Source organism: Mesoplodon mirus (genome assembly GCF_964341445.2).
Source record: "Mesoplodon mirus genome assembly, chromosome: X".
NCBI classification, from domain to species: Eukaryota; Metazoa; Chordata; class Mammalia; order Artiodactyla; family Ziphiidae; genus Mesoplodon; species Mesoplodon mirus.
Window position 1 is genome coordinate 77,969,842 of NC_138981.1, and position 27,598 is coordinate 77,997,439.

General features: G+C 35.2%; 1 protein-coding gene and 1 pseudogene across 9 annotated transcripts in view; both read left to right on the forward strand.

Moving 5' to 3' along the window:
* Nucleotides 1-27,598, forward strand: part of PCDH11X (protocadherin 11 X-linked) — a gene marked incomplete at both ends in the record, with an annotated part of 677,500 nt that overhangs the window by 26,514 nt on the left and 623,388 nt on the right. For all 8 annotated transcript variants that reach the window (XM_082610668.1, XM_082610673.1, XM_082610669.1 and 5 more), the window contains one exon: nucleotides 16,646-19,141. In XM_082610668.1, the coding sequence (XP_082466794.1) occupies nucleotides 16,646-19,141 (2,496 nt within the window). The remainder of the gene's footprint in view (nucleotides 1-16,645; nucleotides 19,142-27,598) is intronic.
* Nucleotides 88-1,924, forward strand: LOC309796968 (retinoic acid receptor beta-like; annotated as a pseudogene). The gene is made up of 2 exons: nucleotides 88-256; nucleotides 1,162-1,924. The product of its transcript is annotated as a retinoic acid receptor beta-like (transcript).

The window sequence follows — 27,598 nt, forward strand, 5'->3', positions numbered from 1 at the left end:
TTGTCTGGGCATGATCTAATATTGTCTGCCCTGATTTTTTTTTCTCTCTAATTATCTCTTAATCCAGAGGTGTGTCAAAACTACCCCATGGCCTCCATTCCTTTCCCAGTCTTAACCCACAAAGAAGAATGTGCATTTGAGTTAAAGTCTGAACTGCAGAAAGCCATGTCTAAGGTTGCCAATCCTCCGCTTCCATTAGGGGAAAAAATTATACTCTTTGGTCTGTCTGAAATGTGCACGGGAAAAAAAGACCCAGGTTTGCTGCCCTTCTCAGGCCATCCTCCAACAAACCCTGCCCCCACCTCCATGATGATCTGCCTCAACTGTTGGGCTACAACCTACCTCTCAAAAACCAGATCACTGAAAAATCTGGTACTTTCATTAACAAATGTGAACAATGTTTTAGTGACTAACAATACAAACAAACAAAAGATATATATATATATATATATATATATATATATATATATATATATATATATATATCTCATCCATAAGATTTGTCCGTTCATCCATTGATAGCGTTAGCATTAATGACTTGCAATTATTCAGCAAAGCCTCGATTAGAATGAACCATCTCTTATTAGTCACTGCCCATTTGAAACTCCATTCCCCACAGAGCAAAGGATTTGAGCTATTCTTGCAATGATTACCCATTTCCAAGAGAATGTAATCTTTGGACAACTTTGTCATTTACTTCTCTCAAGAAAATTTTCCACCATCTTTATCATGACATCTAGTTAATCAGTATTCAGACACCCTGACACAGAGAAGAAATGGCCTTCCCATATGATATAGAAACTGAAATCCTTTTTTGGAGTAATGGAGATCTCTGGGCTTTGGGGATTAAGTAGGATATTAGTAGAATGAATCAGATTTTGTTTTCTGTTTCATTTATATATGTCTCATATTTAGTCATTTGTTTAAGATTTTCCCTTTTTTTCTGAAAGTCAAAACCTGGCTTTTCAAAACTAAGTGAAGAATAGACTGAAAAAATTGGAAACCTGATGAATGGATTTGTTTCAATATCCATCTGTTTTCATGGATATAACCATTCTGATATCTTCAATTAAATCTCCTTGAGAGGAGGCATCCCGGGCGGGGGTCGTAGCAGCCGCTGATTAGGGTGGGCATTTCCTCCCACTCGGTCATGACGCACAGGTTGGGCACATGCGAGGATCAGGGAAAGGAATTCCAGTGCTGACCATCGAGTCCGACTGGACCTGGGCCTCTGGGGCAAATTCAGTGAACTGGCCAAGTGCATTATTAAGATCGTGGAGTTTGCTAAACGTCTACCAGGCTTCACCAGCTTGACCATTGCAGACCAAATCACCCTGCTGAAGGCAGCCTGTTTGGACATCCTGATTCTGAGAATCTGCACCAGGTACACCCCAGAGCAAGACACCATGCCGTTTTCGGATGGTCTGACCCTGAATCGCACCCAGATGCACAATGCAGGGATCAGGCCCCTGACCGACCTCTTATTCACCTTCGCCAGCCAGCTCCTACATCTGGAGACAGACGACACGGAGACAGTCCTTCTCAGTGCCATCTGCTTGATCTGTGGAGACCGCCAGGACCGTGAGGAACCAACAAAAGTAGATAAGCTACAAGAACTATTGCTGGAAGCACTACAAGTTTATATCAGAAAGAGACGATCCAGCAAGCCTCACATGTTTCCAAAGATCCTCATGAAAACCACAGATCTCCGCAGCATCAGTGCTAAAGGTGCAGAAAGTGTAATTACATTGAAAACGGAAATTCCTGGCTCAATGCCCCCTCTAATTCAGGAAATGCTGGAGAATTCTGAAGGATATGAACCCTTGACCCCAAGCTCAAGTGGGAACACAGCAGAGCACATTCCCAGCACCTCGCCAGCTCCGTGGAGAACTGTGGTGTCAGTCAGTCACTACTGCTGCAATAAGACACTTTCTAGATACTTCAGACATTCCCCAGTACCTTCACTCCTGGGATTTAAAATGCGAGGAAAATACATTTTTAACCGCTGCTTAGTTTTTGGACTGAAAATATATTCAAACTCAAGAAGGACCAAGAAGTTTTCATATGTATCAATATATACCCCTCACTGTCTAACTTACCTAGAAGTACAAACTTTTCTAATTCTAAAAATCAGCCATTTCATGAAACCCAAAACCAGTTAAAAACTTCTATTCTCCTCTTTGAACACTCAAGATTGCATGGCAAAGACCCAGTCAAAATTATTTCCCCCTGGTTAAGTTTCTGAAGACTCTGCACATACAGAAGTATGGCTCTGTTCTTTCTCTCCTGTACGTTTGGTGCTTTCCTTTTGTCTTGCCTACTCCAAATAACCAAGACACCAAGGTTATGGAACAGATTACTTACATGTCCAGTTAAGAAAGGGTCAAAAAGATAACTGTCTTGCTTTCACAGATCAAGACATCAAGGTAAGGAAATGGGACTGTTGTACATTGTGGCAAGATAAGGCTAAAGATGCTCTGCTTTAGCAAGTATAGAAGCTTGTCCTTGCTCTCTGGATGCTCTCAGATCGCATATTTTCTTTCATGTTGCCCAGTGAAGTATACAACAAATTCACTGTACTAGCAGAAGAGAATTCTGTTATAGTGTAACTGCCAGTTCAGGTATCAAATGCCATTTGTTCAATTGTTGATGTCGCTAAATTAAAAGTGGTTTATTACTTGTTTAATGACATAACTACACAATTTTTTAAAGGTACATTTTTACAGTAATGATAGCCTCCAAAGCAGAAACACTTTTCCGTGTTAATAAAAGTTTTTGTATACCTATTCACAAGCCATTAGGGATGTTTCATGGGATAATGACGGGCTAGTCTACCACCTGCACCATGTAACTCTGTATCCTTCCTGATTCCTGCTTGATACTGGGGGGGTTTTCCATTGCCTCCCAAAGTCACAGGCAGAGAATCTGCGTCCTCTGGCCTGATTCAATCACTGTGAAGCAGAGTGGAGGCTGGGGTGGAGTGGTTAACAGATACAAGTGTCAGTTTCTTAGTTCTCATTTAAGCACTAGTGGAATGTTTTATTTTATTTTTTGATATATTATCAAGTCTGTGATGTACTTTCTCTGGCTCTGTTTGTACATTGAAATTGTTTAACAATGCTTTCTATGTTCATATACTGTTTATCTTTTTCCATGGAGTCTCCTGGCAAAGAATAAAATATATTTATTTTAAAGGTGAAAAAAAATCTCCTTTGTTCCAGCACATAACATTATGAATTTAAGTGAACACTTTAAAACATTTCAATCTGAATGCTTATTCCAAATAATATAACCAAGTAGTTTGATTATTCGCCTAGTTGGAGGACACAGAATAGTGACAATGACACATGGCCATAAAAAAGGAAATAGATAGATTTATCATACGTCACCACAAAAAATCCTTTAAGACAGAAGTTAGTATCAAGACACTATCATTTTCAGTGACCTTCCCGAGTACATACTCTTTTCTCAAAGAGGTAAAAACAAACAAGCCGTTCCTAATGTTGAAATCTGATGAAACAGAGAAAGAAAAAGTCAATGGAAGGAATTACTTTTCTTGGGACTAACATAAAAAAAAGAACCATATGCTACAATATCATTATTCTATTAAATAGTCTTTGCTAAATATCAAGTAGATAAAATAAACGTATGATATCTTAAATCTTGTGCATGGTTTTGCCAAGATTAATATCAGTGCTGTTAATATTTTAATGTAAATTCTTTCTTTCCAAAAATAGTTGATACTTTCTTAAATACATGACTTTCCTTTCTGTAATATAACTTTAAAGTAGGTAGGGACTTGGTGACTTCAAGGTTATTGTCAAATATGTGACTAACGGCTCAGGTCATTTTACATGTAATCCATTTTTTATTGTATTTCCCTTGACAGTGCTACAAATGAATGCTGAAAGAAATGTTCTTGAAATAGTGCATAGAATCTAAATGACATCACAATGTTGAATATTTCAGAAAGAGTTGCAATCCTCTTCAGTAGTTCTAGGCAGCCTATAGCAAACCAATGAACTTTTAATGGAATTAAAGTAAATTTATTATAGTACCAATTATATTTGTATTAAGAATATTAAATTTATTTCCCTATTGTTTTCCAAAATAGCCATATCTCTGTGGTTTTATCCATTTGAAACTATGCAAACTCATAAACACTGGCATTTCACTGGCCCAAAGTTGTAACAATAAGAGTAAGAAAAAAAAGAAAAAATAAATAAAAGTCAGGTTGGTTCTTGATAAATCAAGCAGTGGTAAAGCTCAGAAATAAATTTTTAGTCTTTCCCTCAGCATTCCTCGATCTACAGAGTAAACAGCTTTTATGTAAGCAGTTTTAGAATCCAATCTCTTTGGAACTATTTTTAGTACTTACTGGCACTCTATGCATTTTCTGGGCAACTGTACTAGATTTATATCTGTGGAACTGCTGTGTTATTTATTCCCTTCCAATAGGCAACGAAGTGGTGTCTTGCACATGCATATGTCAAAAATGCTAAAGTTTAGTACAATGGTTCAGCTAATTCTTTCACAGAACGATAGGCAAAAAAAAAATAGCTTTTAATTCGGCAAGGAATATTCTTTATTCATTTTTTTTTGAAAAGTAAAAATACTTCTCTTGGGAATTTCATATCCAACACCAACTTTCTTTTCCTTAATTTTAAAAATCCCTACAGAGAATTAAAGTCTCAGATGAGCTTAATAACATCTCACTTATTTCAGCGGTTTTTGTCCTAGATTTGCAAACTCATCTTATTTTTGAATTTAGGAAGAAATGCCACTCACAAATGAAATTAAGTCTTTTGAATTACATGAGGTTATTGGAAAGTCCAAATTTTTTTCTTAACCTGAACTGGAATTGACAATTTTGTGTACGTGAGATCAAACTAGTTTAAGACACCAGGATCCCAAATCAACATATAATGTGTTGCATTCAATTCATATAGTATGTTATTTTCTTCTCTGAGTTTTTGTTGTCTCTTTTTTTTGTTTGTACATGTGGGTGTTTGACAGATGTAGGGTTTTGTATTTTGTAAGCACGCAGGCAACTTACCAAACTAAGTACTTGTCATTATTTCTTCCAAAAATAAAGGTTTACAACTAGGCTATAAATTTTTACCAGAGATTGACACTGTAGCTTATTATATCCCTAACAGAAAAAAAAAAGTTGTTTTATAAAATAATCCTGAAATTGTTTTCTGGACAAATTAATTTAAGCAAAAGAAAAAAAGCAACCTGAGTCAACAATTACAGTATATTCCTATTCAAGCACAGACTGAAAATTAAAAACAAGAACAACCAAACTTTGCTCTTTCTCTTTTTTTTTTCTTTTAAAATAGGAATTATCTTTTTAATTCATGCATTTATTCATCTAACAAACGATTATTTAATGTGTTCGTATATGCTGGGTGCTATGTCCTTAGAGATTATACATATAAACGAAGCTTGATGCCATTTTATCCTACACTCACATTCATTAATGTAATAGAGGCTTAAGTAAATTACCGAGAGAGACACACAGATGAGTGATACTTCTCTCACCAAAGGATGACCATTTGGGAGAGATAGCAAAGGATTTTCTCAAGATTTTTTCCCTATAAACAAGGGGGAAATAATTCTAAGTAAGTTTGGAATTCAGGATACTACAATTATCCCAAAGCTCTAACTTTTTTTTTTTCGTATATAGGACATATCTACAGTAAAGTTAGCAAGGTGATGAATTAAGAAGCCATATATCTTTATTTCCCCTTTTCATCTTTCCCATTGTTTTCATGTCATGGTCTAACATATGGCAAAGAGATTCAGGATTTTTCATGGTTCATATGGATTTGAATGTCAGTTGAGCTAATGACATGGGGTAGAACTAATGTTGGATCCATGTGTTCATCATTCTTTATTCCTGAAGGACACAAGACAGAGGAACAGCCTTGGAATAGTCATTCATTAAAGATAGTAAGCTCATGTTGGTACCACATTTTAGCATCAGACTTAGATATCTGTCCAAAACTTTGTTGAAAAGTATTTATGTCTTATATGTAGACAACTCCTTTTCAAATTACAGGGATAATATGAAATGTATTTATTATATATTTTATTTTTTATTTTTTTAAAACACTTTTATTGGAGTATAATTGCTTTACAATGATGTGTTAATTTCTGCCTTAGAAAAAAGTGAATCAGTTATACATATACATATATCCCCATATCACTTCACTCTTGTCTCCCTCCCTCCCACACTCCCTATCCCACCCTTCTAACTGCTCACAAAGCACCTAGCTGATCTCCCTGTGCTATGCGACTGATTCCCACTAGCTATCTATTTTACATTTGGTAGTGTATATATGTCCATATATAAACTAGCACTCTCTCACTTTATCCCAGCTTACACTTCCTCATCCCCATGCCCTCAAGTTCATTCTCTAGAACGTCTGTGTCCTTATTCCTGTCTTACCCCTAGGTTTTCCATGACATTTTTTTTCTTTTAAATTCCATATATATGTGTTAGCATACGGTATTTGTCTTTCTCGTTCTGACTTACTTCACTCTGTATGACAGACTCTAGGTCCATCCACCTCACTACAAATAACTCAATTTTGCTTCTTTATATGGCTGAGTAATAATCAATTGTATATATGTGCCACATCTTCTTTATCCACTCATCTGTCGATGGACACTTAGGTTGCTTCCATGTCCTGGCTATTGTAAATAGAGTTGCAAAGAACATCGTGGTACATGACTCTTTTTGAATTATGGTTTTCTCAGGGTAAATGTCCAGTAGTGAGATTGCTGGGTGGTATGGTAGTTCTATTTGTAGTTTTTTTCAGGAACCTCCATACTGTTCTCCATAGTGGCTGTATCAATTTACATTCCCACTGACAGTGCAAGAGGGTTCCCTTTTCTCCACACCCTTTCCAGCATTTACTGTTTGTAGATTTTTTGATGATGGCCATTCTGACCGGTGTGAGATGATATCAAATTGTGCTTTTGATTTGCATTTCTCTAATGATTAATGATGTTGAGCATTCTTTCATGTGTTTGTTGGCAATCCGTATATCTTCTTTGGAGAAATGCCTGTGTAGGTCTTCTGCCCATTTATGGATTGTGTTGTTTTTTTTTTTTTTTGATACTGAGCTGCATGAGCTGCTTATAAATTTTGGAGATTAATCCTTTGTCAGTTGCTTCATTTGCAAATGTTTTCTCCCATTCTGAGGGTTGTCTTTTCATCTTGCTTATGGTTTCCTTTGCTGCGCAAAAGCTTTTAAGTTTCATTAGGTCACATTTCTTTATTTTTGTTTTTATTTCCATTTCTCTAGGAGGTGGGTCAAAAGGCTCTTGATATGATTTATGTCATAGAGTGTCCTGCCTGTTTTCCTCTAAGAGTTTGAGAGTGCCTGGCCTTACATTTAGGTCTTTAATCCATTTTGAGTTTATTTCTGTGTATGGTGTTATGGAGTGTTGTAATTTCATTCTTTTACATGTAGCTATCCAGTTTTCCCAGCACCACTAATTGAAGAGGTTGTCTTTTCTCCATTGTATATTCTTGCTTCCTTTATCAAAGATAAGTTGACCATATGTGCATGGATTTATCTCTGGGATTTCTATCCTCTTCCATTGATCTATATTTCTGTTTTTGTGCCAGTACCATACTGTCTTGATTACTGTATTTTTCTATTATAGTCCGAAGTCCGGGTACCCGATTCCTCCAGCTCCATTTTTCTTTCTGAAAATTACTTTCACTATTCGGGGTCTTTTGTGTTTCCATATAAATTGTGAAATTTTTGTTCTAGTTCTGTGAAAAATGGCAGTGGTAGTTTGATAAGGATTACATTGAATATGTAGATTGCTTTGGTAGTGGAGTCATTTTCACAGTGTTGATTCTTCCAATCCAAGAACATGGTATATCTCTCCATCTATTTGTATCATGTTTAGTTTCCTTCATCAGTGTCTTATACTTTTCTGCATACAGGTCTTTTTTCTCCTTACGTAGTTTTTTTTTTTTTTTTCCCTAGGTATTTTATTCTTTTTGTTGCAATGGTAAATGGAAGTGTTTACTTAATTTCACTTCCAGATTTTTCATCATTAGTGTATAGGAGTGCAAGAGATTTCTGTTCATTAATTTTAAACCCTGCTATTTTACCAAATTCATTAATTAGCTATAGTAGTTTTCTGGTAGCATCTTTAGGATTCTCTATATACAGTATCATGTCATCTGCACACAGTGACAGCTTTACGTCTACTTTTCCGATTTGGATTCCTTTTATTTCTTTTTATTCTCTGATTGCTGTGGCTAAAACTTCCAAAACTATGTTGAATAATAGTCGTGAGAGTAGGCAACCTTGCCTTGTTCCTCATCTTAGTGGAAATGGTTTCAATTTTTTACTATTGAGAATGATGTTGGCTGTGGGGTTGTCATATATGGCCTTTATTATTTTAAGTATGTTCCCTCTATGCCTACTTTCTGCAGGGTTTTTATCATAAATCAGTGTTGAATTTTGTCGAAAGCTTCGTCTGCATCCATTGAGATGATCATATTATTTTTCTCCTTCAATTTGTTAATATGGTGCATCACATTGATTGATTTGTGTATATTGAAGAATACTTGCATTTCTGGGAAAAAAACCCACTTGATCATGGTGTATGATCCTTTTAATGTGCTCTTGGATTCTGTTTGCTAGTATTTTGTTGAGGATATTTGCATCTATGTTCACCAGTGATATGGGCCTCTTGTTTTCTTTCTTTGTGACATCTTTGTCTGGTTTTGTTATCAGGGTGATGGTGGCCTCATAGAATGAGTTTGGGAGTGTTCCTTCCTCTGCTATATTTTGGAAGAATTTGAGAAGGATAGGTGTTAGCTCTTCTCTAAATGTTTGCTAGAATTCACCTGTGAAGCCATATTGTCCTGGGCTTTTATTTGTTGGAAGATTTTTAATCACAGTTTCAATTTCAGTGCCTGTGAATGGTCTGTTCATATTTTCTACTTCTTCCTGGTTCAGCCTCGGCAGGTTGTACATTTCTAAGAATTTGACCATTTCTTCCAGGTTGTCCATTTTATTGGCATATAGTTGCTTGTAGTAATCTCACATGATCCTTTGTATGTCTGCAGTGTCAGTTGTTACTTCCCCATTTTCATTTCTAATTCTATTGATTTTAGTCTTCTCCCTTTTTTTCTTGATGAGTCTGGCTAATGGTTTGTCAATTTTGTTTATCTTCTCAAAGAACCAGCTTTTAGTTTTATTGATCTTTGTTATTGTTTCCTTCATTTCTGATCTGATTTTTATGATTTATTTCCTTCTGCTAACTTTGGGGTTTCTTTTTTTGTTTTTCTATCTCTAATTGCTTTAGGTATAAGGTTAGGTTGTTTATTTGAGATGTTTCTTGTTTCTTAAGGTAGGATTGTATTGCTATAAGCTTCCCTCTTAGACCTGATTTTATTGCATCCCATAGGTTTTAGGTCATCATGTTTTCATTGTCATTTGTTTCTAGGTATTTTTTTTGATTTCCCCTTTGATTTCTTCAGTGATCTCTTGGTTATTAAGTAGTGTATTGTTTAGCCTCCGTGTGTTTTTAAATTTTCCAGATTTTTTTCCTGTAATTGATATCTAGTCTTATTGTGTTGTGGTCAGAAAAGATACTTGGTACGATTTCAACTTTCTTAAATTTACCAAGGCTTGATTTGTGACCCAAGATATGATCTATCCTGGAGAATGCTCCATGAGCAGTTGAGAAGAAAGTGTATTCTGTTGTTTTTGGATGGAATGTCCTATAAATATCAATTAAGTCCATCTTGTTTAACGTATCATTTAAAACTTGTGTTTCCTTATTTATTTTCCTTTTTGATGATCTGTCCATTGGTGAAAGTGAGGTGTTAAAGTCCCCTACTATGATTGTGTTACTGTTGATTTCCCCTTTTATGGCTGTTAGTATTTGCCTTTTGTATTGAGGTGCTCCTATGTTGGGTGCACAAATATTTACAATTGTTACATCTTCTTCTTGGATTGATCCCTTGATCATTATGTAGTGTCCTTCTTTGTCTCTTGTAATAGTGCTTGTTTTAAAATCTATTTTGTCTGTTATGAGAACTGCTTCTCCAGCTTTCTTTCATTTCCAATTGCATAGAATATCTTTTTCCATCCCCTTACTTTCAGTCTGTATGTGTCCCTAGGTCTGAAGTGGGTCTCTTGTAGACAGCATATATATGGGTCTTGTTTTTGTATCCATTCATCCAGTCTATGTCTTTTGGTTAGAGCATTTAATCCATTCACATTTAAGGTAATTATCGATATGTATGTTCCTATTACCATTTTCTTAATTGTTTTGTGTTTGTTATTGTAGGTCTTTTCCTTCTCTTGTGTTTTCTGCCTATAGAACTTCCTTTAGCATTTCTTGTAAAGCAGGTTTGATTTTGCTGATTTCTCTTAGCTTTTGCTTGTCTGTAAAGGTGTTAATTTCTCCACCAAATCTGAATGAGATCCTTGCTAGATAGAGTAATCTTGGTTGTAGTATTTTTTTCCTTTTCATCACTTTAAATATGTCCTGCCACTCCCTTCCGCCTTGCAGAGTTTCTGCTGAAGATCAGCTGTTAACTTTATGGGGATTCCCTTGCATGTTACTTGTTGTTTTTCCCTTGCTGCTTTTAATATTTTTTCCTTGTATTTAATTTTGATTGTTTGATTAATACGTGTCTTGGTGTGTTTCTCCTTGGATTTATCCTGTGTGGGACTCTCTGTGTTTCCTGGACTTGATTAATTATTTCCTTTCCCATATTAGGGAACTTTTCAACTGTAATCTCTTCAAATATTTTCTCAGTCCCTTTCTTTTTCTCTTCTTCTTCTGGCACACCTATAATTCGAATTTTGGTGCATTTAGTGTTGTCCCAGAGGTCTCTGAGACTCTCCTCAGTTCTTTTCATTCTTTTTTCTTTATTCTGCTCTGCAGTAGTTATTTCCACTATTTTATCTTCCAGGTCACATATCCGTTCTTCTGCCTCAGTTATTCTGCTATTGATCCAATCTAGAGTATTTTTAATTTCATTTACTGTGTTGGTCATCGTTTCTTGTTTCATCTTTAGTTCTTCTAGGTCCTTGTTATATGTTTCTTGCGTTTTCTCTATTCTATTTCCAAGATTTTGGATCATCTTTACTGTCATTATTCTGAATTGTTTCTCAGCTAGACTGCCTATTTCCTCTTCATTTGTTAGGTCTGGTGGGTTTTTACCTTGCTACTTCATCTGCTGTGTGTTTCTTTGTCTTCTCATTTTGCTTATCTTACTGTGTTTGGTGTCTCCTTTTCGCAGGCTTCATGTTTGTAGTTCCCGTTGTTTTTGGTTTCTGCCTCCAGTGGCTAAGGTTCATTCAGTTGGTTTTGTAGGCTTTCTGGTGGAGGAGACTAGTGCTTGTGCTCTGGTGGAGGAAGCTGGATCTTGTCTTTCTGGTGGGTAGGTCCACGTCTGGTTGTGTGTTTTTGGGTGTCAGTGACCTTATTAAGATTTTAGGCAGCCTCTCTGCTAATGGGTGACATTGTGCTCCTGTCTTGCTAATTGTTTGGCATAGGGTGTCCAGCACTGTACCTTGCTGGTCGTTGAGTGGAGCTGTGTCTTGGCATTGAGATGAAGATCTCTGGGAGATTTTTGCCTTTTGATATTATGTGGAGCTGGGAGGCCTCTGGTGGACCAATTTCCTGAACTTGGCTCTCCCACCTCAGAGGCACAGTCCTGATGCCTGACTGGAGCACTAATAGCCTGTCATCCACACGGCTCAGAGAAAACTGGAGAAAAAAATAAAGAAAGAATGCAAAAGATAAAATAAAATTAAATTAAAAAGTTATTAAAATAAAAAACAAAAAATAATTATTATTTATTTAAGTAATTAAAGAAAAAAAGAAAGAAGAGAACAACCAAACCAAAAAAAACAAATCCACCAATTACAACAGTGCTGAAAACTATATTAAAAAAAACAAAACAAACAAACAAACTAAAAACAGACAAGCAGAACCCTAGGACAAATGGTAAAAGCAAAGGTATACAGACAAAATCACACAGAAGCATATGCGTACACACTCACAAAAAGAGAAAAAGGGGAAAAAAAAATATATATATATATATATATATATATATATATATATATATATATATATAGTATTTCCCAAAGTCCACCTCCTCAGTTTGGGATGATTTGTTCTCTATTCAGGTATTTCACAGATGCAGGGTACATCAAGTTGACTGTGGAGATTTATTTCGCTGCTGCTAAGGCTGCTGGGAGAGATTTCCCATTTTCTTCTTTGTTTGCACAGCTCCTGTGGTTCAGCTTTGTATTTGACCCTGCCTCTGTGTGTACATCACCTGAGGGCATGTGTTCTTTGCTCAGACAGGACAGGGTTAAAGGAGCAGCTGCCTCAGGGACTCTGGCTCACTCAGGCCAGGGGGACGGAGGGGGACAGAGTGTGGGGTGAGCCTGCAGTGGCAGAGGCTGGCATGACGTTGCACCAGCCTGAGGTGTGTCGTGTGTTCTCCTGGGGAAGTTGTCCCTGGATCACGGGACCCTGGCAGTGGCGGGCTGCACAGGCTCCCTGGAGAGGAGGTGTGGATAGTGACCTGTGCTTGCACACAGGCTTCTTGGTGGCTACAGCAGCAGTCTTAGTGTCTCATGCCCGTCTCTGGGGTCCAAGCTGAGAGCCGCAACTCGCGCTGGTCTCTGGAGCTGCTTTAAGCAGTGCTCTTATTTGTCTCTCCTCGTGCACCAGGAAATAAAGAGGCAAGAAAAAGTCTCTTGCCTCCTTGGCAGTTCCAGACCTTTTCCCAGACTACCTCTCATCTAGCCGTGGCACAATAGCCCCCTTCAGGCTGTTTTCATGCCAGCAACCCCAGTCCTCTTCCTGGGATCCACTGAAGTTGGAGCCTCAGCTCCCAGCCCCCACCCATCCCGGCGGGTGAGCAGACAAGCCTCTCATGCTGGTGAATGCTGGTCAGCACCGATCCTCTGTGCAGGAATCTCTCCACTTTGTTCTCTGAACCCCTGTTGCTGCACTCTCCTCTGTGGCTCCGAAGCTACCCCCTCTGCCACCCGCAGTCTCCACCCACGAAGGGTCTTCCTAGTGTGTGGAAACCTTTCCTCCATCATAGCTCCCTCCCTCTTGTGCAGGTCCGTCCTTATTCTTTTGTCTCAGCTTTTTTTTTTCTTTTTTCTTTTGCCCTACCCAGGTACGTGGGGAGTTTCTTGCCTTTTGGGAGGTCTGAGGTCTTCTACCAGCGTTCAGTGGGTGTTCTGTAGGAGTTGTTCCACATGTAGATGTATTTCTGATGTATTTGTTGGGAGGAAGGTGATCTCCACGTCTTACTCTTCTGCCATCGTCATGCCCAATCTGAAATTTAAATATGTAAACTAGCAAGTCATTTGTAGAGCTCTAAATATCTGAGCGGGGATGGTATGCACAAAATCACCTGACCTGAACATAGATTTTTATTAAAGAAAAATGTAACATCTTAGAACAGTCCAGTGCAATAGAGCTTTGTGTAATAATGGACAAGTTCTATATCTGTGCTGTCCAATGTAGTAGCCAGTACTAAGATGTAGCTATAAGAACTGAAATGTGGCTAGTGAGACTGAGGTACTGATATTTTTTTAAATTTTATCTAATTATAATTAATTAAAATTTAAATTTAAATACTTGTGACTAATCGCTGTCATATTGGACAGAGCAGTCATAGAAGACAGAAGAGCAATATGGACATTGTCCATTATCTTGTATGTATATCTCATTATCATCTTGAAAATTTGAAAAATCTATCTTTTAACATTACTGTCACGTCACATAAAATAATTAAGGACAGCAAACATGCTGTTCTGGGGTTTTTCAACTGACATAACCCTGCATTCATTTGCTTGGGAAAGCAAAGGTCAACAAAAAATTCAGGCAAACACATAAGATTAAACTCTAAATATACAAACACAAAATACATAAACATAAATGAATACAATTGAAAATTAAAACTAGCATATTCTTTTCCCCAGATGTATTATAGTCATAAATTGGATAATTGAGTCTGAAACTCAAGAACTTAAGATATTTATTTGTTGTTTTTAGGCTATATTGTATATGCTAGTTCCCCCTTATATAACCTCTAATAATTCTTTATAATCTACTTTTATAGCCCTTATTAAAAATGTAAATATTTTCAATTAACATAAATCTATTAGTATCAACATCAGTAGATACTTAGATTGCTATTGATTTTCCCTCATCTTAGCTAAAATTTAATTTCCATTACATTAGCAAAATATTTTTACTTACCACCATATCCCCAGTACCTAGAAGAATGCTGTGACCATATTAGCCACTGAATATTGGCATGCCAAAAATTAACAAAATTGTATTAAATGCCATGGATTTCTGTGAAGTTCAATTCGGAAGCTATATTTTCTACCCATAGATGAGGCATTCCAGATTTGAACCTTCCTGAAGGCCTTTTGAAATATCACTACAAAAATAAAATTAGCATTAATCACTAAGTTTACCTAAATCAAATTATAATATTAAATACTGTATGTATATTTAATATTATTGTTGTAAAATTCTTTTTTTCTTAAAATAGACTTGCTAATTTTCACACTTGTAGATAGATATTACATGAAAAATATTTTCCTTGGCAAAGAAAAGGCACATTGTTTATTGGTTTACATAAGTAAAATATTAATAGAATGCCCATTTTAGTTTATGAATTAAAACCAAGATTAATACACATTGGTTACCTCGTTGGAACATTTTTCGAAATTACATTGAAGCAAGCTGATGATTTTAATTAATATTTCTGAAATGCCACCTTAAATTTCATAATAAACATTTAATTCTTCCATCAAGATATATTATGGCTTGGATTTGAATAAAAGAGTAAGTGAATCTAAACACACACAAAAAATGCAGAAATATCTTCAAGCAATTCATGAGGAAAAAATGTAGTTGTACTTAAGTATTGTACTAGATTTTATGTAAGCAATTATAACACTTTGATAAGTTATAAAAGATAATATGACCATATAATCTCACCATATATTCTAGTGGTCCCTGAAAACCTGATATCATTCATTTGTTTCTAACATTTAGGATCTTATTTTAGACACTGGTATGACAGAACAATGAGAAAAAAACCCTCAGATGCTATCCTGTTCTTTCAGGACAAAGCACATAGATGAGATCTCAATAACTGATCTTCAGCACATGTCAGCAACTTCTATGTTAAAAAAATATATTGAAGAATTAAAATTGTAGTGTGGTTATGTGTGTGCATGTGTGCGTGTGTACGTGTGTATGTAAGGGTTCATAAATCACCTATGTACTAGGAATCTTAAGATCTGATCTTCACAGCCTCCAGTATCTTTCTATCTTATTCATTTCTGTCAAAGTGCTACAGGTAACACTGGCTAGAACTGCCCCTGAGAGCCAGTGAACGCTATTCCTCAATCAGCTATCAAGATCACTGTCTATCTGTGTAGGGCTCATCTTATTGTAGTTCAGAGAAGGGACTTTAATTTTTTTTCTATTGATAAATTGGACTTTATCAAAATTATTTGACTATTTTAAAGACTTAAGGGTATGAGATCCTCTGTGTGCTGATAAACAATAGCACTTAAGAGAGCCCAAGCACTTTAAGAATTTTACAGTTTTATATTATTTGAACCACTTCCCTGAGGGTTTTGAGGGGAGCCAGAAAAACTGATTTTAAACATTCCCATAATCTGACATTTTAGGCATAAAGAAAATATACGTACTGTTCCTATAGCTATATTTTCCAATTTGACATTTTGGCATGTTAGTTTCAGTCCATTGTGTGTGCTCATCATAAGAAAAAGATTAGAAGTTAAATAACATTTTTCTGTTAATCTCCAAGAAAATGTCCTTTTTTTTTTTTTTTTTTTTTTGGCCAGGCCTCATGGCTTGCAGGATCTTAGTTCTCTGACCAGGGATTGAACCTGGGCCCCAGCAGTGAAATCACCGAGTCCTAACCACTGGACCACCAGGGAATTCTCAAAAGATTCATTTTTAACACCTGTTTCTATAGGGGAAAAAAGAGAAAGTCTATGTGTTTTACACAAGGTTTTATTCTTATCAGAGTTTGCATATTTTCTCCCTCTGCCAAAGTTATTAGCTGTATTTATTAGATGTGATATATGCCCTTTTGTCTTGGATGAATATTTTATACTTGATTGTTACTTCTGTTGGTGAAAAGGAGTCCTAGACAACTGAAATCTACAGTAAGATATTTTAATTCACTTGGAGTAACCATTGTTAATTCACTTATAAGTTCATTCACCATGTGAAACTTAGTGATAATTCTTTTTAAAATTCTACATACTTCTTCCTTTGAAATCTTTAATAGTTCACATAAATGTTACATTTATCACCATAAAATGCTACAACCTGAAAAGTGCTTAGAACATCTTCTAACACAACTCTAATTTCACAAATGTGTAGAGATGTTAAGCATCTTGTTTGTGGTAACAATATTAGTTACAGACGAAGTTGGGACTTAGAACTCAAATCTCTGGCACTTATTTCTGAGTTGAGCCTATTTTATATGACTTTAAGAAATTGAAAACTTGCCTCATTAAATAATAACATAAGCTAAAATGTTTCCTTCTATGTTTTCCAGGGTCAAAGTATTTTTGGGCTTGATGTTATTGAAACACCAGAAGGAGAGAAGATGCCACAATTGATAGTTCAAAAGGAGTTAGATAGGGAAGAGAAAGATACATATGTAATGAAAGTAAAGGTTGAAGATGGTGGCTTTCCTCAAAAATCCAGTACTGCCATTTTGCAAGTCAGTGTTGCTGATACAAATGATAACCGCCCAGTCTTCAAGGAGAATGAGATTGAAGTCAGTATACCAGAAAATGCTCCTGTAGGTACTTCAGTGACACAGCTTCATGCCACAGATGCCGACATAGGTGAAAATGCCAGGATTCACTTCTATTTCAGCAATCTAGTCTCCAACATGGCCAAGAGGCTATTTCACCTCAACTCCACTACTGGACTTATCACAATCAAAGAACCACTGGATAGGGAGGAATCACCAAACCACAGATTACTGGTTTTGGCAAGTGATGGTGGATTGATACCAGCAAGAGCAATGGTGCTAGTAAATGTTACAGATGTCAATGATAATGTCCCATCAATTGACATAAGATATATCATTAATCCAATGAATGGCACTGTGGTTCTTTCAGAAAATGCTCCACTCAACACCAAAATTGCGCTCATAACTGTGACAGATAAGGATGCTGACCATAATGGTAGGGTGACGTGCTTTACAGATCATGAAGTCCCTTTCAGGTTGAGGCCAGTATTCAGTAATCAGTTCCTCCTAGAGACTGCTGCATATCTTGACTATGAGTCCACAAGGGAATATGCTATTAAATTACTGGCTGCAGATGCTGGCAAACCTCCTTTGAATCAATCATCCATGCTCCTCATCAAAGTAAAAGATGAAAATGACAATGCTCCAGTTTTCACTCAGCCTTTCATAAGTCTTTCTGTTCCTGAGAATAACTCTCCTGGCACCCAGTTGACAAAAATAAGTGCAACGGATGCAGACACAGGGCATAATGCTGAGATAAACTACCTGCTTGGCATTGATGCTCCATCTGAATTCAACCTGGATCATCGTACAGGCATTCTGACTGCAGTGAAGAAACTGGATAGAGAAAAACAGGAAAAATATTCATTCACAGTTCTGGCAAAAGATAACGGGATGCCACCTTTAATAACCAATGCCACAGTCTTAGTGACTGTTCTTGATCAGAATGACAACAGTCCAATTTTCACTCACAATGAATACAACTTCTATGTCCCAGAAAACCTTCCAAGACATGGCACAGTAGGACTAATCACTGTAACTGATCCTGATTATGGAGAAAACTCTGCAGTCACTCTCTCCATTTTAGACGCAAGTGATGACTTCACCATTGATCCACAGACTGGTGTCATCCGACCGAATATTTCCTTTGATAGAGAAAAACAAGAATCTTATACTTTCTATGTAAAGGCTGAGGATGGTGGTAGGGTATCACGTTCTTCAACTGCCAAAGTCACCATAAATGTGGTTGATGTCAACGACAACAAACCAGTTTTTGTTGTCCCTTCTTCAAACTACTCCTTTGAATTGGTTCTGCCATCCACTAATCCAGGCACAGTGGTCTTCACGGTAGTTGCTGTTGACAATGACACTGGCATGAATGCAGAGCTTCATTACAGCATTGTAGGAGGAAACACAAATGGTCTGTTTATGATTGACCAAACAACAGGCAACATTACACTGAAGGAGAAATGTGTCCTTGCAGACCTTGGTTTGCACAAACTGGTAGTCAAAGCTAAGGACTTAGGACAACCTGATTCTCTCTTCAATGTTGTAAATGTTAATCTATTTGTGAACGAGTCAGTGACCAATGCTACACTGATTTATGAATTGGTGCGCAAAAACATTGAAACACCAGTGACCCAAAATATTGAGACAGCTGATACATCCTCACCATCCAGTGACTATGTCAAGATCGTGGTTGCCATTGTTGCAGGCACCATAACTGTCATCCTTGTTATTTTCATCACTGCTGTAGTAAGATGCCGCCAATCACCACACCTTAAGGCTGCTCAGAAAAACAAGCAGAATTCCGAATGGGTTACTCCAAACCCAGAAAACAGGCAGATGATAATGATGAAGAAGAAGAAGAAGAAGAAGAAGAAGCATACCCCTAAGAACTTGCTGCTTAACTTTGTTACTATTGAAGAAACTAAGGCAGATGATGCTGACAATGATGGAAACAGCGTCACACTAGACCTTCCCATTGAACTGGAAGAGCAAACCATGGGCAAGTACAACTGGGGCACTACACCTACTACTTTCAAGCCTGACAGCCCTGATTTGGCCCGGCACTACAAATCTGCCTCTCCACAGCCTGCCTTCCAGATCCAGCCGGAAACTCCCCTGAATTCGAAGCACCACATCATCCAGGAACTGCCTCTTGATAACACCTTCGTGGGCTGTGATTCCATCTCCAAGTGTTCCTCCAGCAGTTCTGATCCCTACAGCGTTTCTGAGTGCAGCTATCCAGTGACAACTTTCAAGACCCCTGTGTCTGTACACACCAGACCGGTAGGTAATCCAAGTTTATAAGTAACCTTTCTAATTTTAATTTTTTAAATTATTTTCAGTTGAAGTAGGACTTTACAGAATCTACTGACAACATGGGATTAAAATGATCATATTCTGCAGAAGTATCTGAATAGATATAAGGATTCATTTTAAGTTTGGTAGAAAATCAGAACACAATGACTCCTGACTGGAGGAAAATTGGGTGAGGAATGATGATTACAATAGGGACAGTGTTGTCTGTAGATGGCAGTATGACACTTCTTGCTAGAGAATATACTGGAAAAACTCCAAAATAAAGGGTCATGGTACTGTCCTCAGTACAATTGTGTGCATGAGGATCAAAACAATCATGGCTAGATACATCACAATAAAGCCTTTTGGAATCTGATAAGCAGGTCTTAATACTTAATAGTATTGAGACTTCCAGCTTCACTTGGGAAAATCTGTGTCTACCCAAGATAATCAAATAACATGAAGATATCCTCCTTACCCACCATTCCCCCAAACCCCCACAATGAAAAGAGAGTGTCATTTTCAGATTAGGAACTCACCATTATTCTGGTTCATAAATCTGTGTTAACACAATGTAGCAAGAAAGGGATTAGGAAAATGAAGAAGTCATGCTACTCACTCTCACCTTCAAGCCAGAGAATGAAATATATATGAGATCTCTACTTTAGATATCCATTTGAGTATTTGCATATTCATGCAAGGTATTAAGAACCCTTCAGGAGACATTCTTAAGAGATAATGACTTTTGAAAAATGAAATATGATTGCTTTCTCTAATGGGCCTGAAGGAAACTATGCACATATTAAGACCCAAGATATCTATGTACAATAATTTAAAACCCAATAAATTTATGAAAGCAAGAGCTTATACAGTCTTTTTTATCTGTATTCCATGGAGTAATGAATAAAAATGTATCTAGAAATTCATAACTAAATTAAATGATTTAAGTATTTTTATTTCCTTAATAAAGTCAAGTGATAGAATTTATCTACATTTTTTCCTCTGGAAGTAATGCAGCATGTTGATTTTATTATTTCATCGTGTTACTCTTTTTTTTTTTTTTTTTTTTTTTTGCGGTATGCGGGCCTCTCACTGTTGTGGCCTCTCCCGTTGCGGAGCACAGGCTCCGGATGCGCAGGCCCAGCGGCCATGGCTCACGGGCCCAGCCGCTCCGCGGCATATGGGATCCTCCCAGACCGGGGCACGAACCCGTATCCCCTGCATCGGCAGGCGGACTCTCAACGACTGCGCCACCAGGGAGGCCCTCGTGTTACTCTTAAGAAGGTCTTCATATCAGTTTCAGTGAATAAAGCTTTTGAAAACCTATTTAGGCTTAATTAAATAGTAGTACTGTGAAAGTCAGAATAGGTTTCCTCTCACCAAAGTTAGAGATATTAAAGAAGTCTATCAGGATTCAAAATAAGAATGAAAATAATTTACCATAATTTAGAAATGCTTTTAAGAATCGAGGTCACTCATGGATTTGCATAGTTAAATTATGCAATAACGTTAACCTTTCTCTCTTAATCACACGAGATATTAATTCAGTTGTTGGTGCATTTTTGTTACAATAGGTTCATAATTATGCTATCACAAATGGTAAAATAGAACCCTACTCCCTTTGTGGAGAGTTTCTGTTATGCTTTGAATGAGTTAATAGGGCAGTGGTTATTTCTACAATTCACGTGAGCCCCGTAGTTTCTGACCAAGGTGGACCTTAAATGGGTGGCAAACATAACAGATGCGGAATATCTCATCATGGTATATTATTTTTATTTAACTATTAAAAAGGGTGCTCTCATTTTCTAATTCTCATTGCTATCATTCGGTTTTTTGGAAACATTTCTCAACAGAAAATTATTCTTTATGAATAGTACTTTATGTGTGTTTTATATCCTAATAACACTTTTCCCAGGGCTAAATTTGTGACTCACTTAAAAATCTATACAAAGGGTGGGGTTTGTGAATTACTTTTGTAGAGCATCAGTTTTAATAGATTGGCTTGTGAAGTTAGTTAGAAGAGCAAATTCTGGTTTCAACTGTTTTTGAAAGCATGGAGATGTTTTAAGAGCTAGACTTATTTTACATGAGGACATGAACATACAGTAAGTAAGGCATAGATGAAGGAAAATATTGAAGTGTTTTCCAAGTATCTTCCTCTTTTATTGTTTTACTTTTTCTGATATCTTGTAATCCTGAGAAAGTCAATAAAATTAATAACTTTTTCATTCGGGTATTTTATTTTATTTAGCTAAGAAATCTTTTCCTAAACACAGAACAATAGCTTCATGAGATAGGCAAAATAAGGAAAGTAAATGCTAATGAGAATAAATTATTGGTTATCATTCGGTTTTTATTAGCTAAAAGGAGTATCTTAGAATCAGTGAGTTCTCAGATGACTTATTCTATTTTTTCTCACCTTAAAAAATAGGTAAATTGTATATTTTATGTCATTGGTTCACAGATGTTTCAGTTTAATTACTAAATATCTTCTGGACATGAATTGGTGAACTTAGGCAGACTAATGTGATACTAAAAATAATTTGAATCCTTGTATTTTGTGCTACATTTGCAATGTTCTTCACCCTTTCTGTATATGCTTCAATTTCTGATTAATGCCAGGAGAGGCATCTTATATTCACTGATGTTGCAGAATGCTAAAAAGTTAAGTGAGCACTGAAAAAGAACTCATGTATTTATAAAAATTCTAATACAGTAGGTGTCTTCTTTTTAAAGAAACATTATACAAAATGAGGAAAAGTGTCAGACAGTAAAATAAAAATTCTTTGTTCCTTAAAGAAATTCTGACAGTGGAATAAAATATTACTGTTATCAGAAGGCAGAATTATATTCAATTGATTTTAAACAAAGTGAAAAATATATTTTCAAAAGGAGGGTCTAGGGTGATATTTCTGTTTAGTTCATTACTCATCTGAATAGAAATATGAAAGTGAAGAAATTAAATGGTTCTAGGAGGCAGTAAGATATAAGGGGATTTATAAAAAGTTTCATGTTTTTAAAAAGGGAATCAAATAATTTCTATAGTTTTTTTTTTTTTTTTCCTGACTCGTGTTCTGGAAAAATATGGAACATTCGTTAGATAGAAATGTATCTATTGCACAAAACCATTTATACCTGGGGAATATGAGGATCCTCTTTGATATAAATTTTTACAAGTATTCTGGAAGCATTTTTGTATGCATACATTATAGTAGAAATTAAAACATGAAATTTAAAAGATGATCTTACAGTGTACTTTATATTAACGTCTTTCAGAGCAAACAGATACTGTTTAGTGCAATTCTAGAAAAACAATAAGAATAATCATTTTAGAATCAACTTTGATAATTGTTGTGTAAAAGAGATACAATGCCAAAACGAAATCTTGCTTAACACAGTTCTTCCATTAAAATATTGTGAAAACTATACATTTGAAAAATAGGGGAACAAAAATGAACTTATTATTTTGAAAACGCCTTCTGTGTACAAGTCACTGTCTTAGTCATGTATTTGAGGTACTTCATTTCAAAAAGAAATAATTCATGGTTACATGAGTGTAGGTATTATACATGGATTCAAAATGGTAAGAGGAATCGGAGTTAGCTTGGAATAGGCTTGGTATTTACTACTGTTACATTCCATAACCTTGATATTATGCATCTGTATTTTAGCAATGTGAATTTTAGCCATGTAGCATGCTTGGCAACTAAGACTCCTAGAACACAACCATCTGATTTTGATAACATGTTATTTTTCTTGTCCTAGACTGATTCCAGGACATCAACTATTGAAATCTACAGTGAGATATAACTTTCTAGGAACAACATAATTCTATTCCCCATCCAAAAATCTCCAATGATTTGTGATTTCAAAATTTGGCTAAGATCATTTATCTTGTAATCTGGATTTTCCACTATAAAAGCAAGCAAAACAAAAACCACCTTAAAAATTATGTCCCACTGAACCCCATGCTTACTTTAGCTGTAATCTTGCCATCGAAATTTTAAATTTGTGGAAGGAACAGTGCAGTGTGATAAAAACAGTTATACCATGCTGTTTCTCGATTTGCTTCCTCTGAATGCCAACAAGTGTGATGTAATATAATGTGTCTTGATGTACAAACAGATGGTTAATATATCAATCATGAAACATGGAATTACTTGCCCTGTCTGATTGCTGAAGAATTTAAACATCATCTCCGGGAGTTTGGAAGTGAAGCCGAACTATCCAAGCTACCCTCTGAAAGGTATCCAAGGGCAAGAGTTTTTCTTTAATATCAAAAATACAAACAGCAACAACAACAACAAAAAAACACTTTAGATCATTTTTTTGGAAAATATTCACTACTATAGTATTGTTGAGAAAATAATTATAATTATCCATCACTCTGCTGAAAAGTTAGATGATATAAAATAATTTTAATGGGTTTTTTATGTTGATTGTAATCATGTTGTTCCACTACTTTAATCATTAAAAAATTATTTTTGTTGTAATCATGTTTCATTTTTTCTATAAATACTGAAAAAGAAAGAAGTTTTTTTTTTCTATTTTTATCTATCAAAGAAGAATGTAAAGTTCTTTATACTCCCTGATATTTTGGAGAAAAAAAGTACTGATGTTTCTTATATAGTTAAATGTAATTCCGTTCATATGTGAGTAGAGACAATGATTTAAATAGGATATTTTGAAAGATTTTATCTTAATTTTGTAACTACCTAGGAAAATATAAGCTACTAGAGTCAAACAGCTAAATAGATCTACATAATTTCTCTGGCATTAAATTACTCAATATATTTCATTGCTTTGAGTAATTTGGCCTTTAACTCATTCTTCACAATATGTTGATTAATCAATTTCCTACACACATGACTAAATGCCTCAAATTTGGTGTAAGTGAAATTTATTGAGGAAAGAATGATGTGTCCCAATTTTACATTGTATTCTTTAAACTGCTTACGACTTACTAACAGTACTAACATAATTTTTTTTAAAGCATAATTACTTGGGGCTGAAAGGGAGTATAAAGGACCTTTATAATCACAACATAACATATGTTTCCTGGATTCTCATTCAAATACTTCATTGTATATCATTTTACCTTGCAAAGTGTGGATAGGATTTGGTCTATTATGTATGTGCATTAAATTAGTGTATTATTTGAAGTGTTCCTTGGTGTAAAGGTAATTAGAAGAGGCTTATGCTCTATTTAGCATTTCAAATTAGTGTAATTCTTGGATATTTAATATACAGGAAATATTTTTTAAAGATTTCTGTTAAAATTTAGCATTCCCATTTACTCAGTACAGAATTCTGGTACCTCCAATAATGTCAAGTTCCTTGAACATGCTTGCTATCTGGCTTTTTAAACATTATTTAGTTAATTATAATGACTGTAAGTGTAACTGTTTTACTGGTAATGAGAAATGTCATGTAAATTACAATATTGTATTACATACTTATAAACAACTATTGTAGAAAAATACTTAAAATTAAATTTTACCTTTGTGAAAGTTATTCATATAGAGTAACTTTATCATCTCTCCCCTATTTCTTCCTGATAAATTAAATATTTCAGTTTAATTCAAATCATTTCAAGGAATGTCAAAATTGAACCAACTTATTATACCCCTAGAGTCAGTGCCCTGCAGGTACTAAGACGTACTAAGAGTAGGAGTTTCCAAAATCCATAGTCTCACTTAATTGTGAAAAAAATTATGATGCCCAAGAAAATTAATCAATACTTCACATGTCCCATGATAAACTAGTGTGGCTTCATGACCATTTGTATATGTAATTATTATATAAATGCATTTTAAATGCTTGTGTCATGACCACCCTGGTCTCTGCTTTTCCACACATTCTGTGAGCTAGAGGAGAATACTTCATTTTTCTTCTACTTCAGTGACCCTTTCCTTTAGGCCTGTGATAAGGAAAACTCCTAATCACTCCTTTGTATATATGAAGATGAAAATGTCTTGAAACAGTTACCCAGAATCTCTTTTAAAAATTCCTCAGTATTTTTATGGGGGTCATCTTTGGAGAAAATGAAAATAGAAACTTTATTTTTAAGGCTGCAAGTGATTCCGTCTCTCAGAATATAATTTCTGTGAGAAAGGAAATTCTGAATTGATTTATTTCCTGCTCTTTGAGGCTAAAATATTTACCCATATAAACCAATGATGATTGAGATTTAACTGTATCTAAACTTCGGCCATAGATGAAAATGGATTCTGCTTTTGATTATTAACTACAATTGATTGGTCCTTTGCTTATGCTTGAGGAAATAATATTAACATTTGAGAACAGTATGGGTGGCATTGAAACTAATTTTCCACAAAAGCCAGAGAGGACAAAACTATGTATTCTCCTCTTGGTTCTTTCTTATCAGTTGATTTGATGATACTTTTAATTTAATTATTGGTGTTATTACATGTTTGGCTTACAAGGTCTCAGATATCTTCCCATCTTGTGTTGGTATTAATGGACTCCTAGAATATTCTCAATGAAGTGTCCTTGATGGTCTTTCTTGTTCTTATTCTAGTCAGTGAATAGAGGAAAACAGAAGGAAAGCAAATCTTAAGACTAGTCAGCAAAGAAACTTTTAGGGATTACCTAATCGATTAACTACAATGTGCTGTATACTTTCATCCCTGCAAACACTCAAAGGAGTATTATTTTCTTTTGATTAAAATCCAAAGTGCATAAATTGAAAAAAATGGCTGAAATACATTTCCTCATTTTACATTAAATATAAAAGTTTATTTTTAGAAATAGGGTATTCAAGCAATTACATTTCTTGTTATTTTTATTTTCAATGATTTAAATTGAAAATTTTATAGAACAGTTTTAATTCTATCCATTAATTAATCTTTTATGCATACTTCTGTTTTCTTTGCTGACCATCCTCTTTACATTATCAATGTGAACACATATACTTTAGAATAATTTTTAAAAGCTGAATTTATATTCAATCAATCATTATTTCATGCAATATTTACTAATCCTTTCATTTCAACACAAAACAGTACTGCCACATTTTACAATTTTGTCACCTGCACTCGTCACTGTTTAATTAGATTTTGTAAGTGTCCGTCTAGCTAGGTGTGATTTGAGGCCTGATCTCAACAGACAACAGGACAAGCAGAGCTTAAGTAATCTTATATGAACTTAATCTACACTGTGTAAATGCTTCCTATAGGTGCTCTTGTGTAATAGACTTTTTCTTTAGGTTTTGTTTAGTTTCTGTCTATTTTTATTGTTTAGATTTAGGATTCTAGCATATTCAATGGTGCTGTGATAATATAAAGTTGTATGTGTTGCACATAATTATTATTTTTAAAATAACTGATGTTCAATTTGTTTTTTCATTCATTATGTGTGTTCATACATAACATCCGTGGTTTTATGTGGTATTTAGAATTAGGAGTAGACTTTTTAAAATTGTAGAGTAGTCATAGGCCTTTATTTTTATTGCACAATGCAATATACATTTGTTGTAGAAAATTTAGGAAATTGTAGATAGATTTTAACTGTATCTATGACAATTTGATGAAGAATTTTAAAACTATTTGTTTTTACTTCAGGCTATACCAGTAAGTTTTCCTTTATAATTTACTTAGTAATTCTGTTTAACCTTTGGAAGTGGTGCACTTTAAAATTACAGAAGTATTCTTCTCTTTTTATATTATAAACTATACATGCAGGATTTTTTACACATAGTGGTAATTGACTTAATTATTATGCATATTGTTTATTTTTATAGATGTATGATTAGACAAATTTGTGAAATAGTTGAGTCTGATTAGTTTATAGTATACTAAAGAGGCATACTATATATCTCCATCACGAGACTAATCTGCCCTCAGTGAAAATATCAAGTCTTGATGAAAAAGCTTTTCTGTTAAAAAGAATGCCATCTAAATATCTGCCAAAAGTTCCCTTAGAATGAACAAACAAATTATCTATTATAATTATTTCTAAAAAGCCTCGTAACCAACTCTTACCTTTTTCAAATTCTAGATATTCTCAATTAAAATTGTATTAACTCTTCCGTTTCAAGTGATTAATTATATTTAATTATCCACCCATACACTGGTACTACCCGATTAGGAGTAAATCTTTTTCCGTGAAGTGAAGAAAATCACATTCCGTTAGGTTTCAGATAGTCAAATTGACATAATAATGGAAACGAAGTACTTCAATGGATATTTAGAAATATATGCACTTTTCTCCCTTGTCCTGGAGACTTATATTTATTAATTATTCACTTATTTACTTCATAAATGTTATTCTCTTAGAAATGTACTTTAAAAGCATTTTCATGTTTTATCTTAACACTTGGTAAAAACATTAGATAACAGAATCATACTTTCATTAGATACTTAGAGAAAATTTGAATAATACCACTTTTACTCTCTTTGGTGGTAGTAGAAGTAAACAAATGTG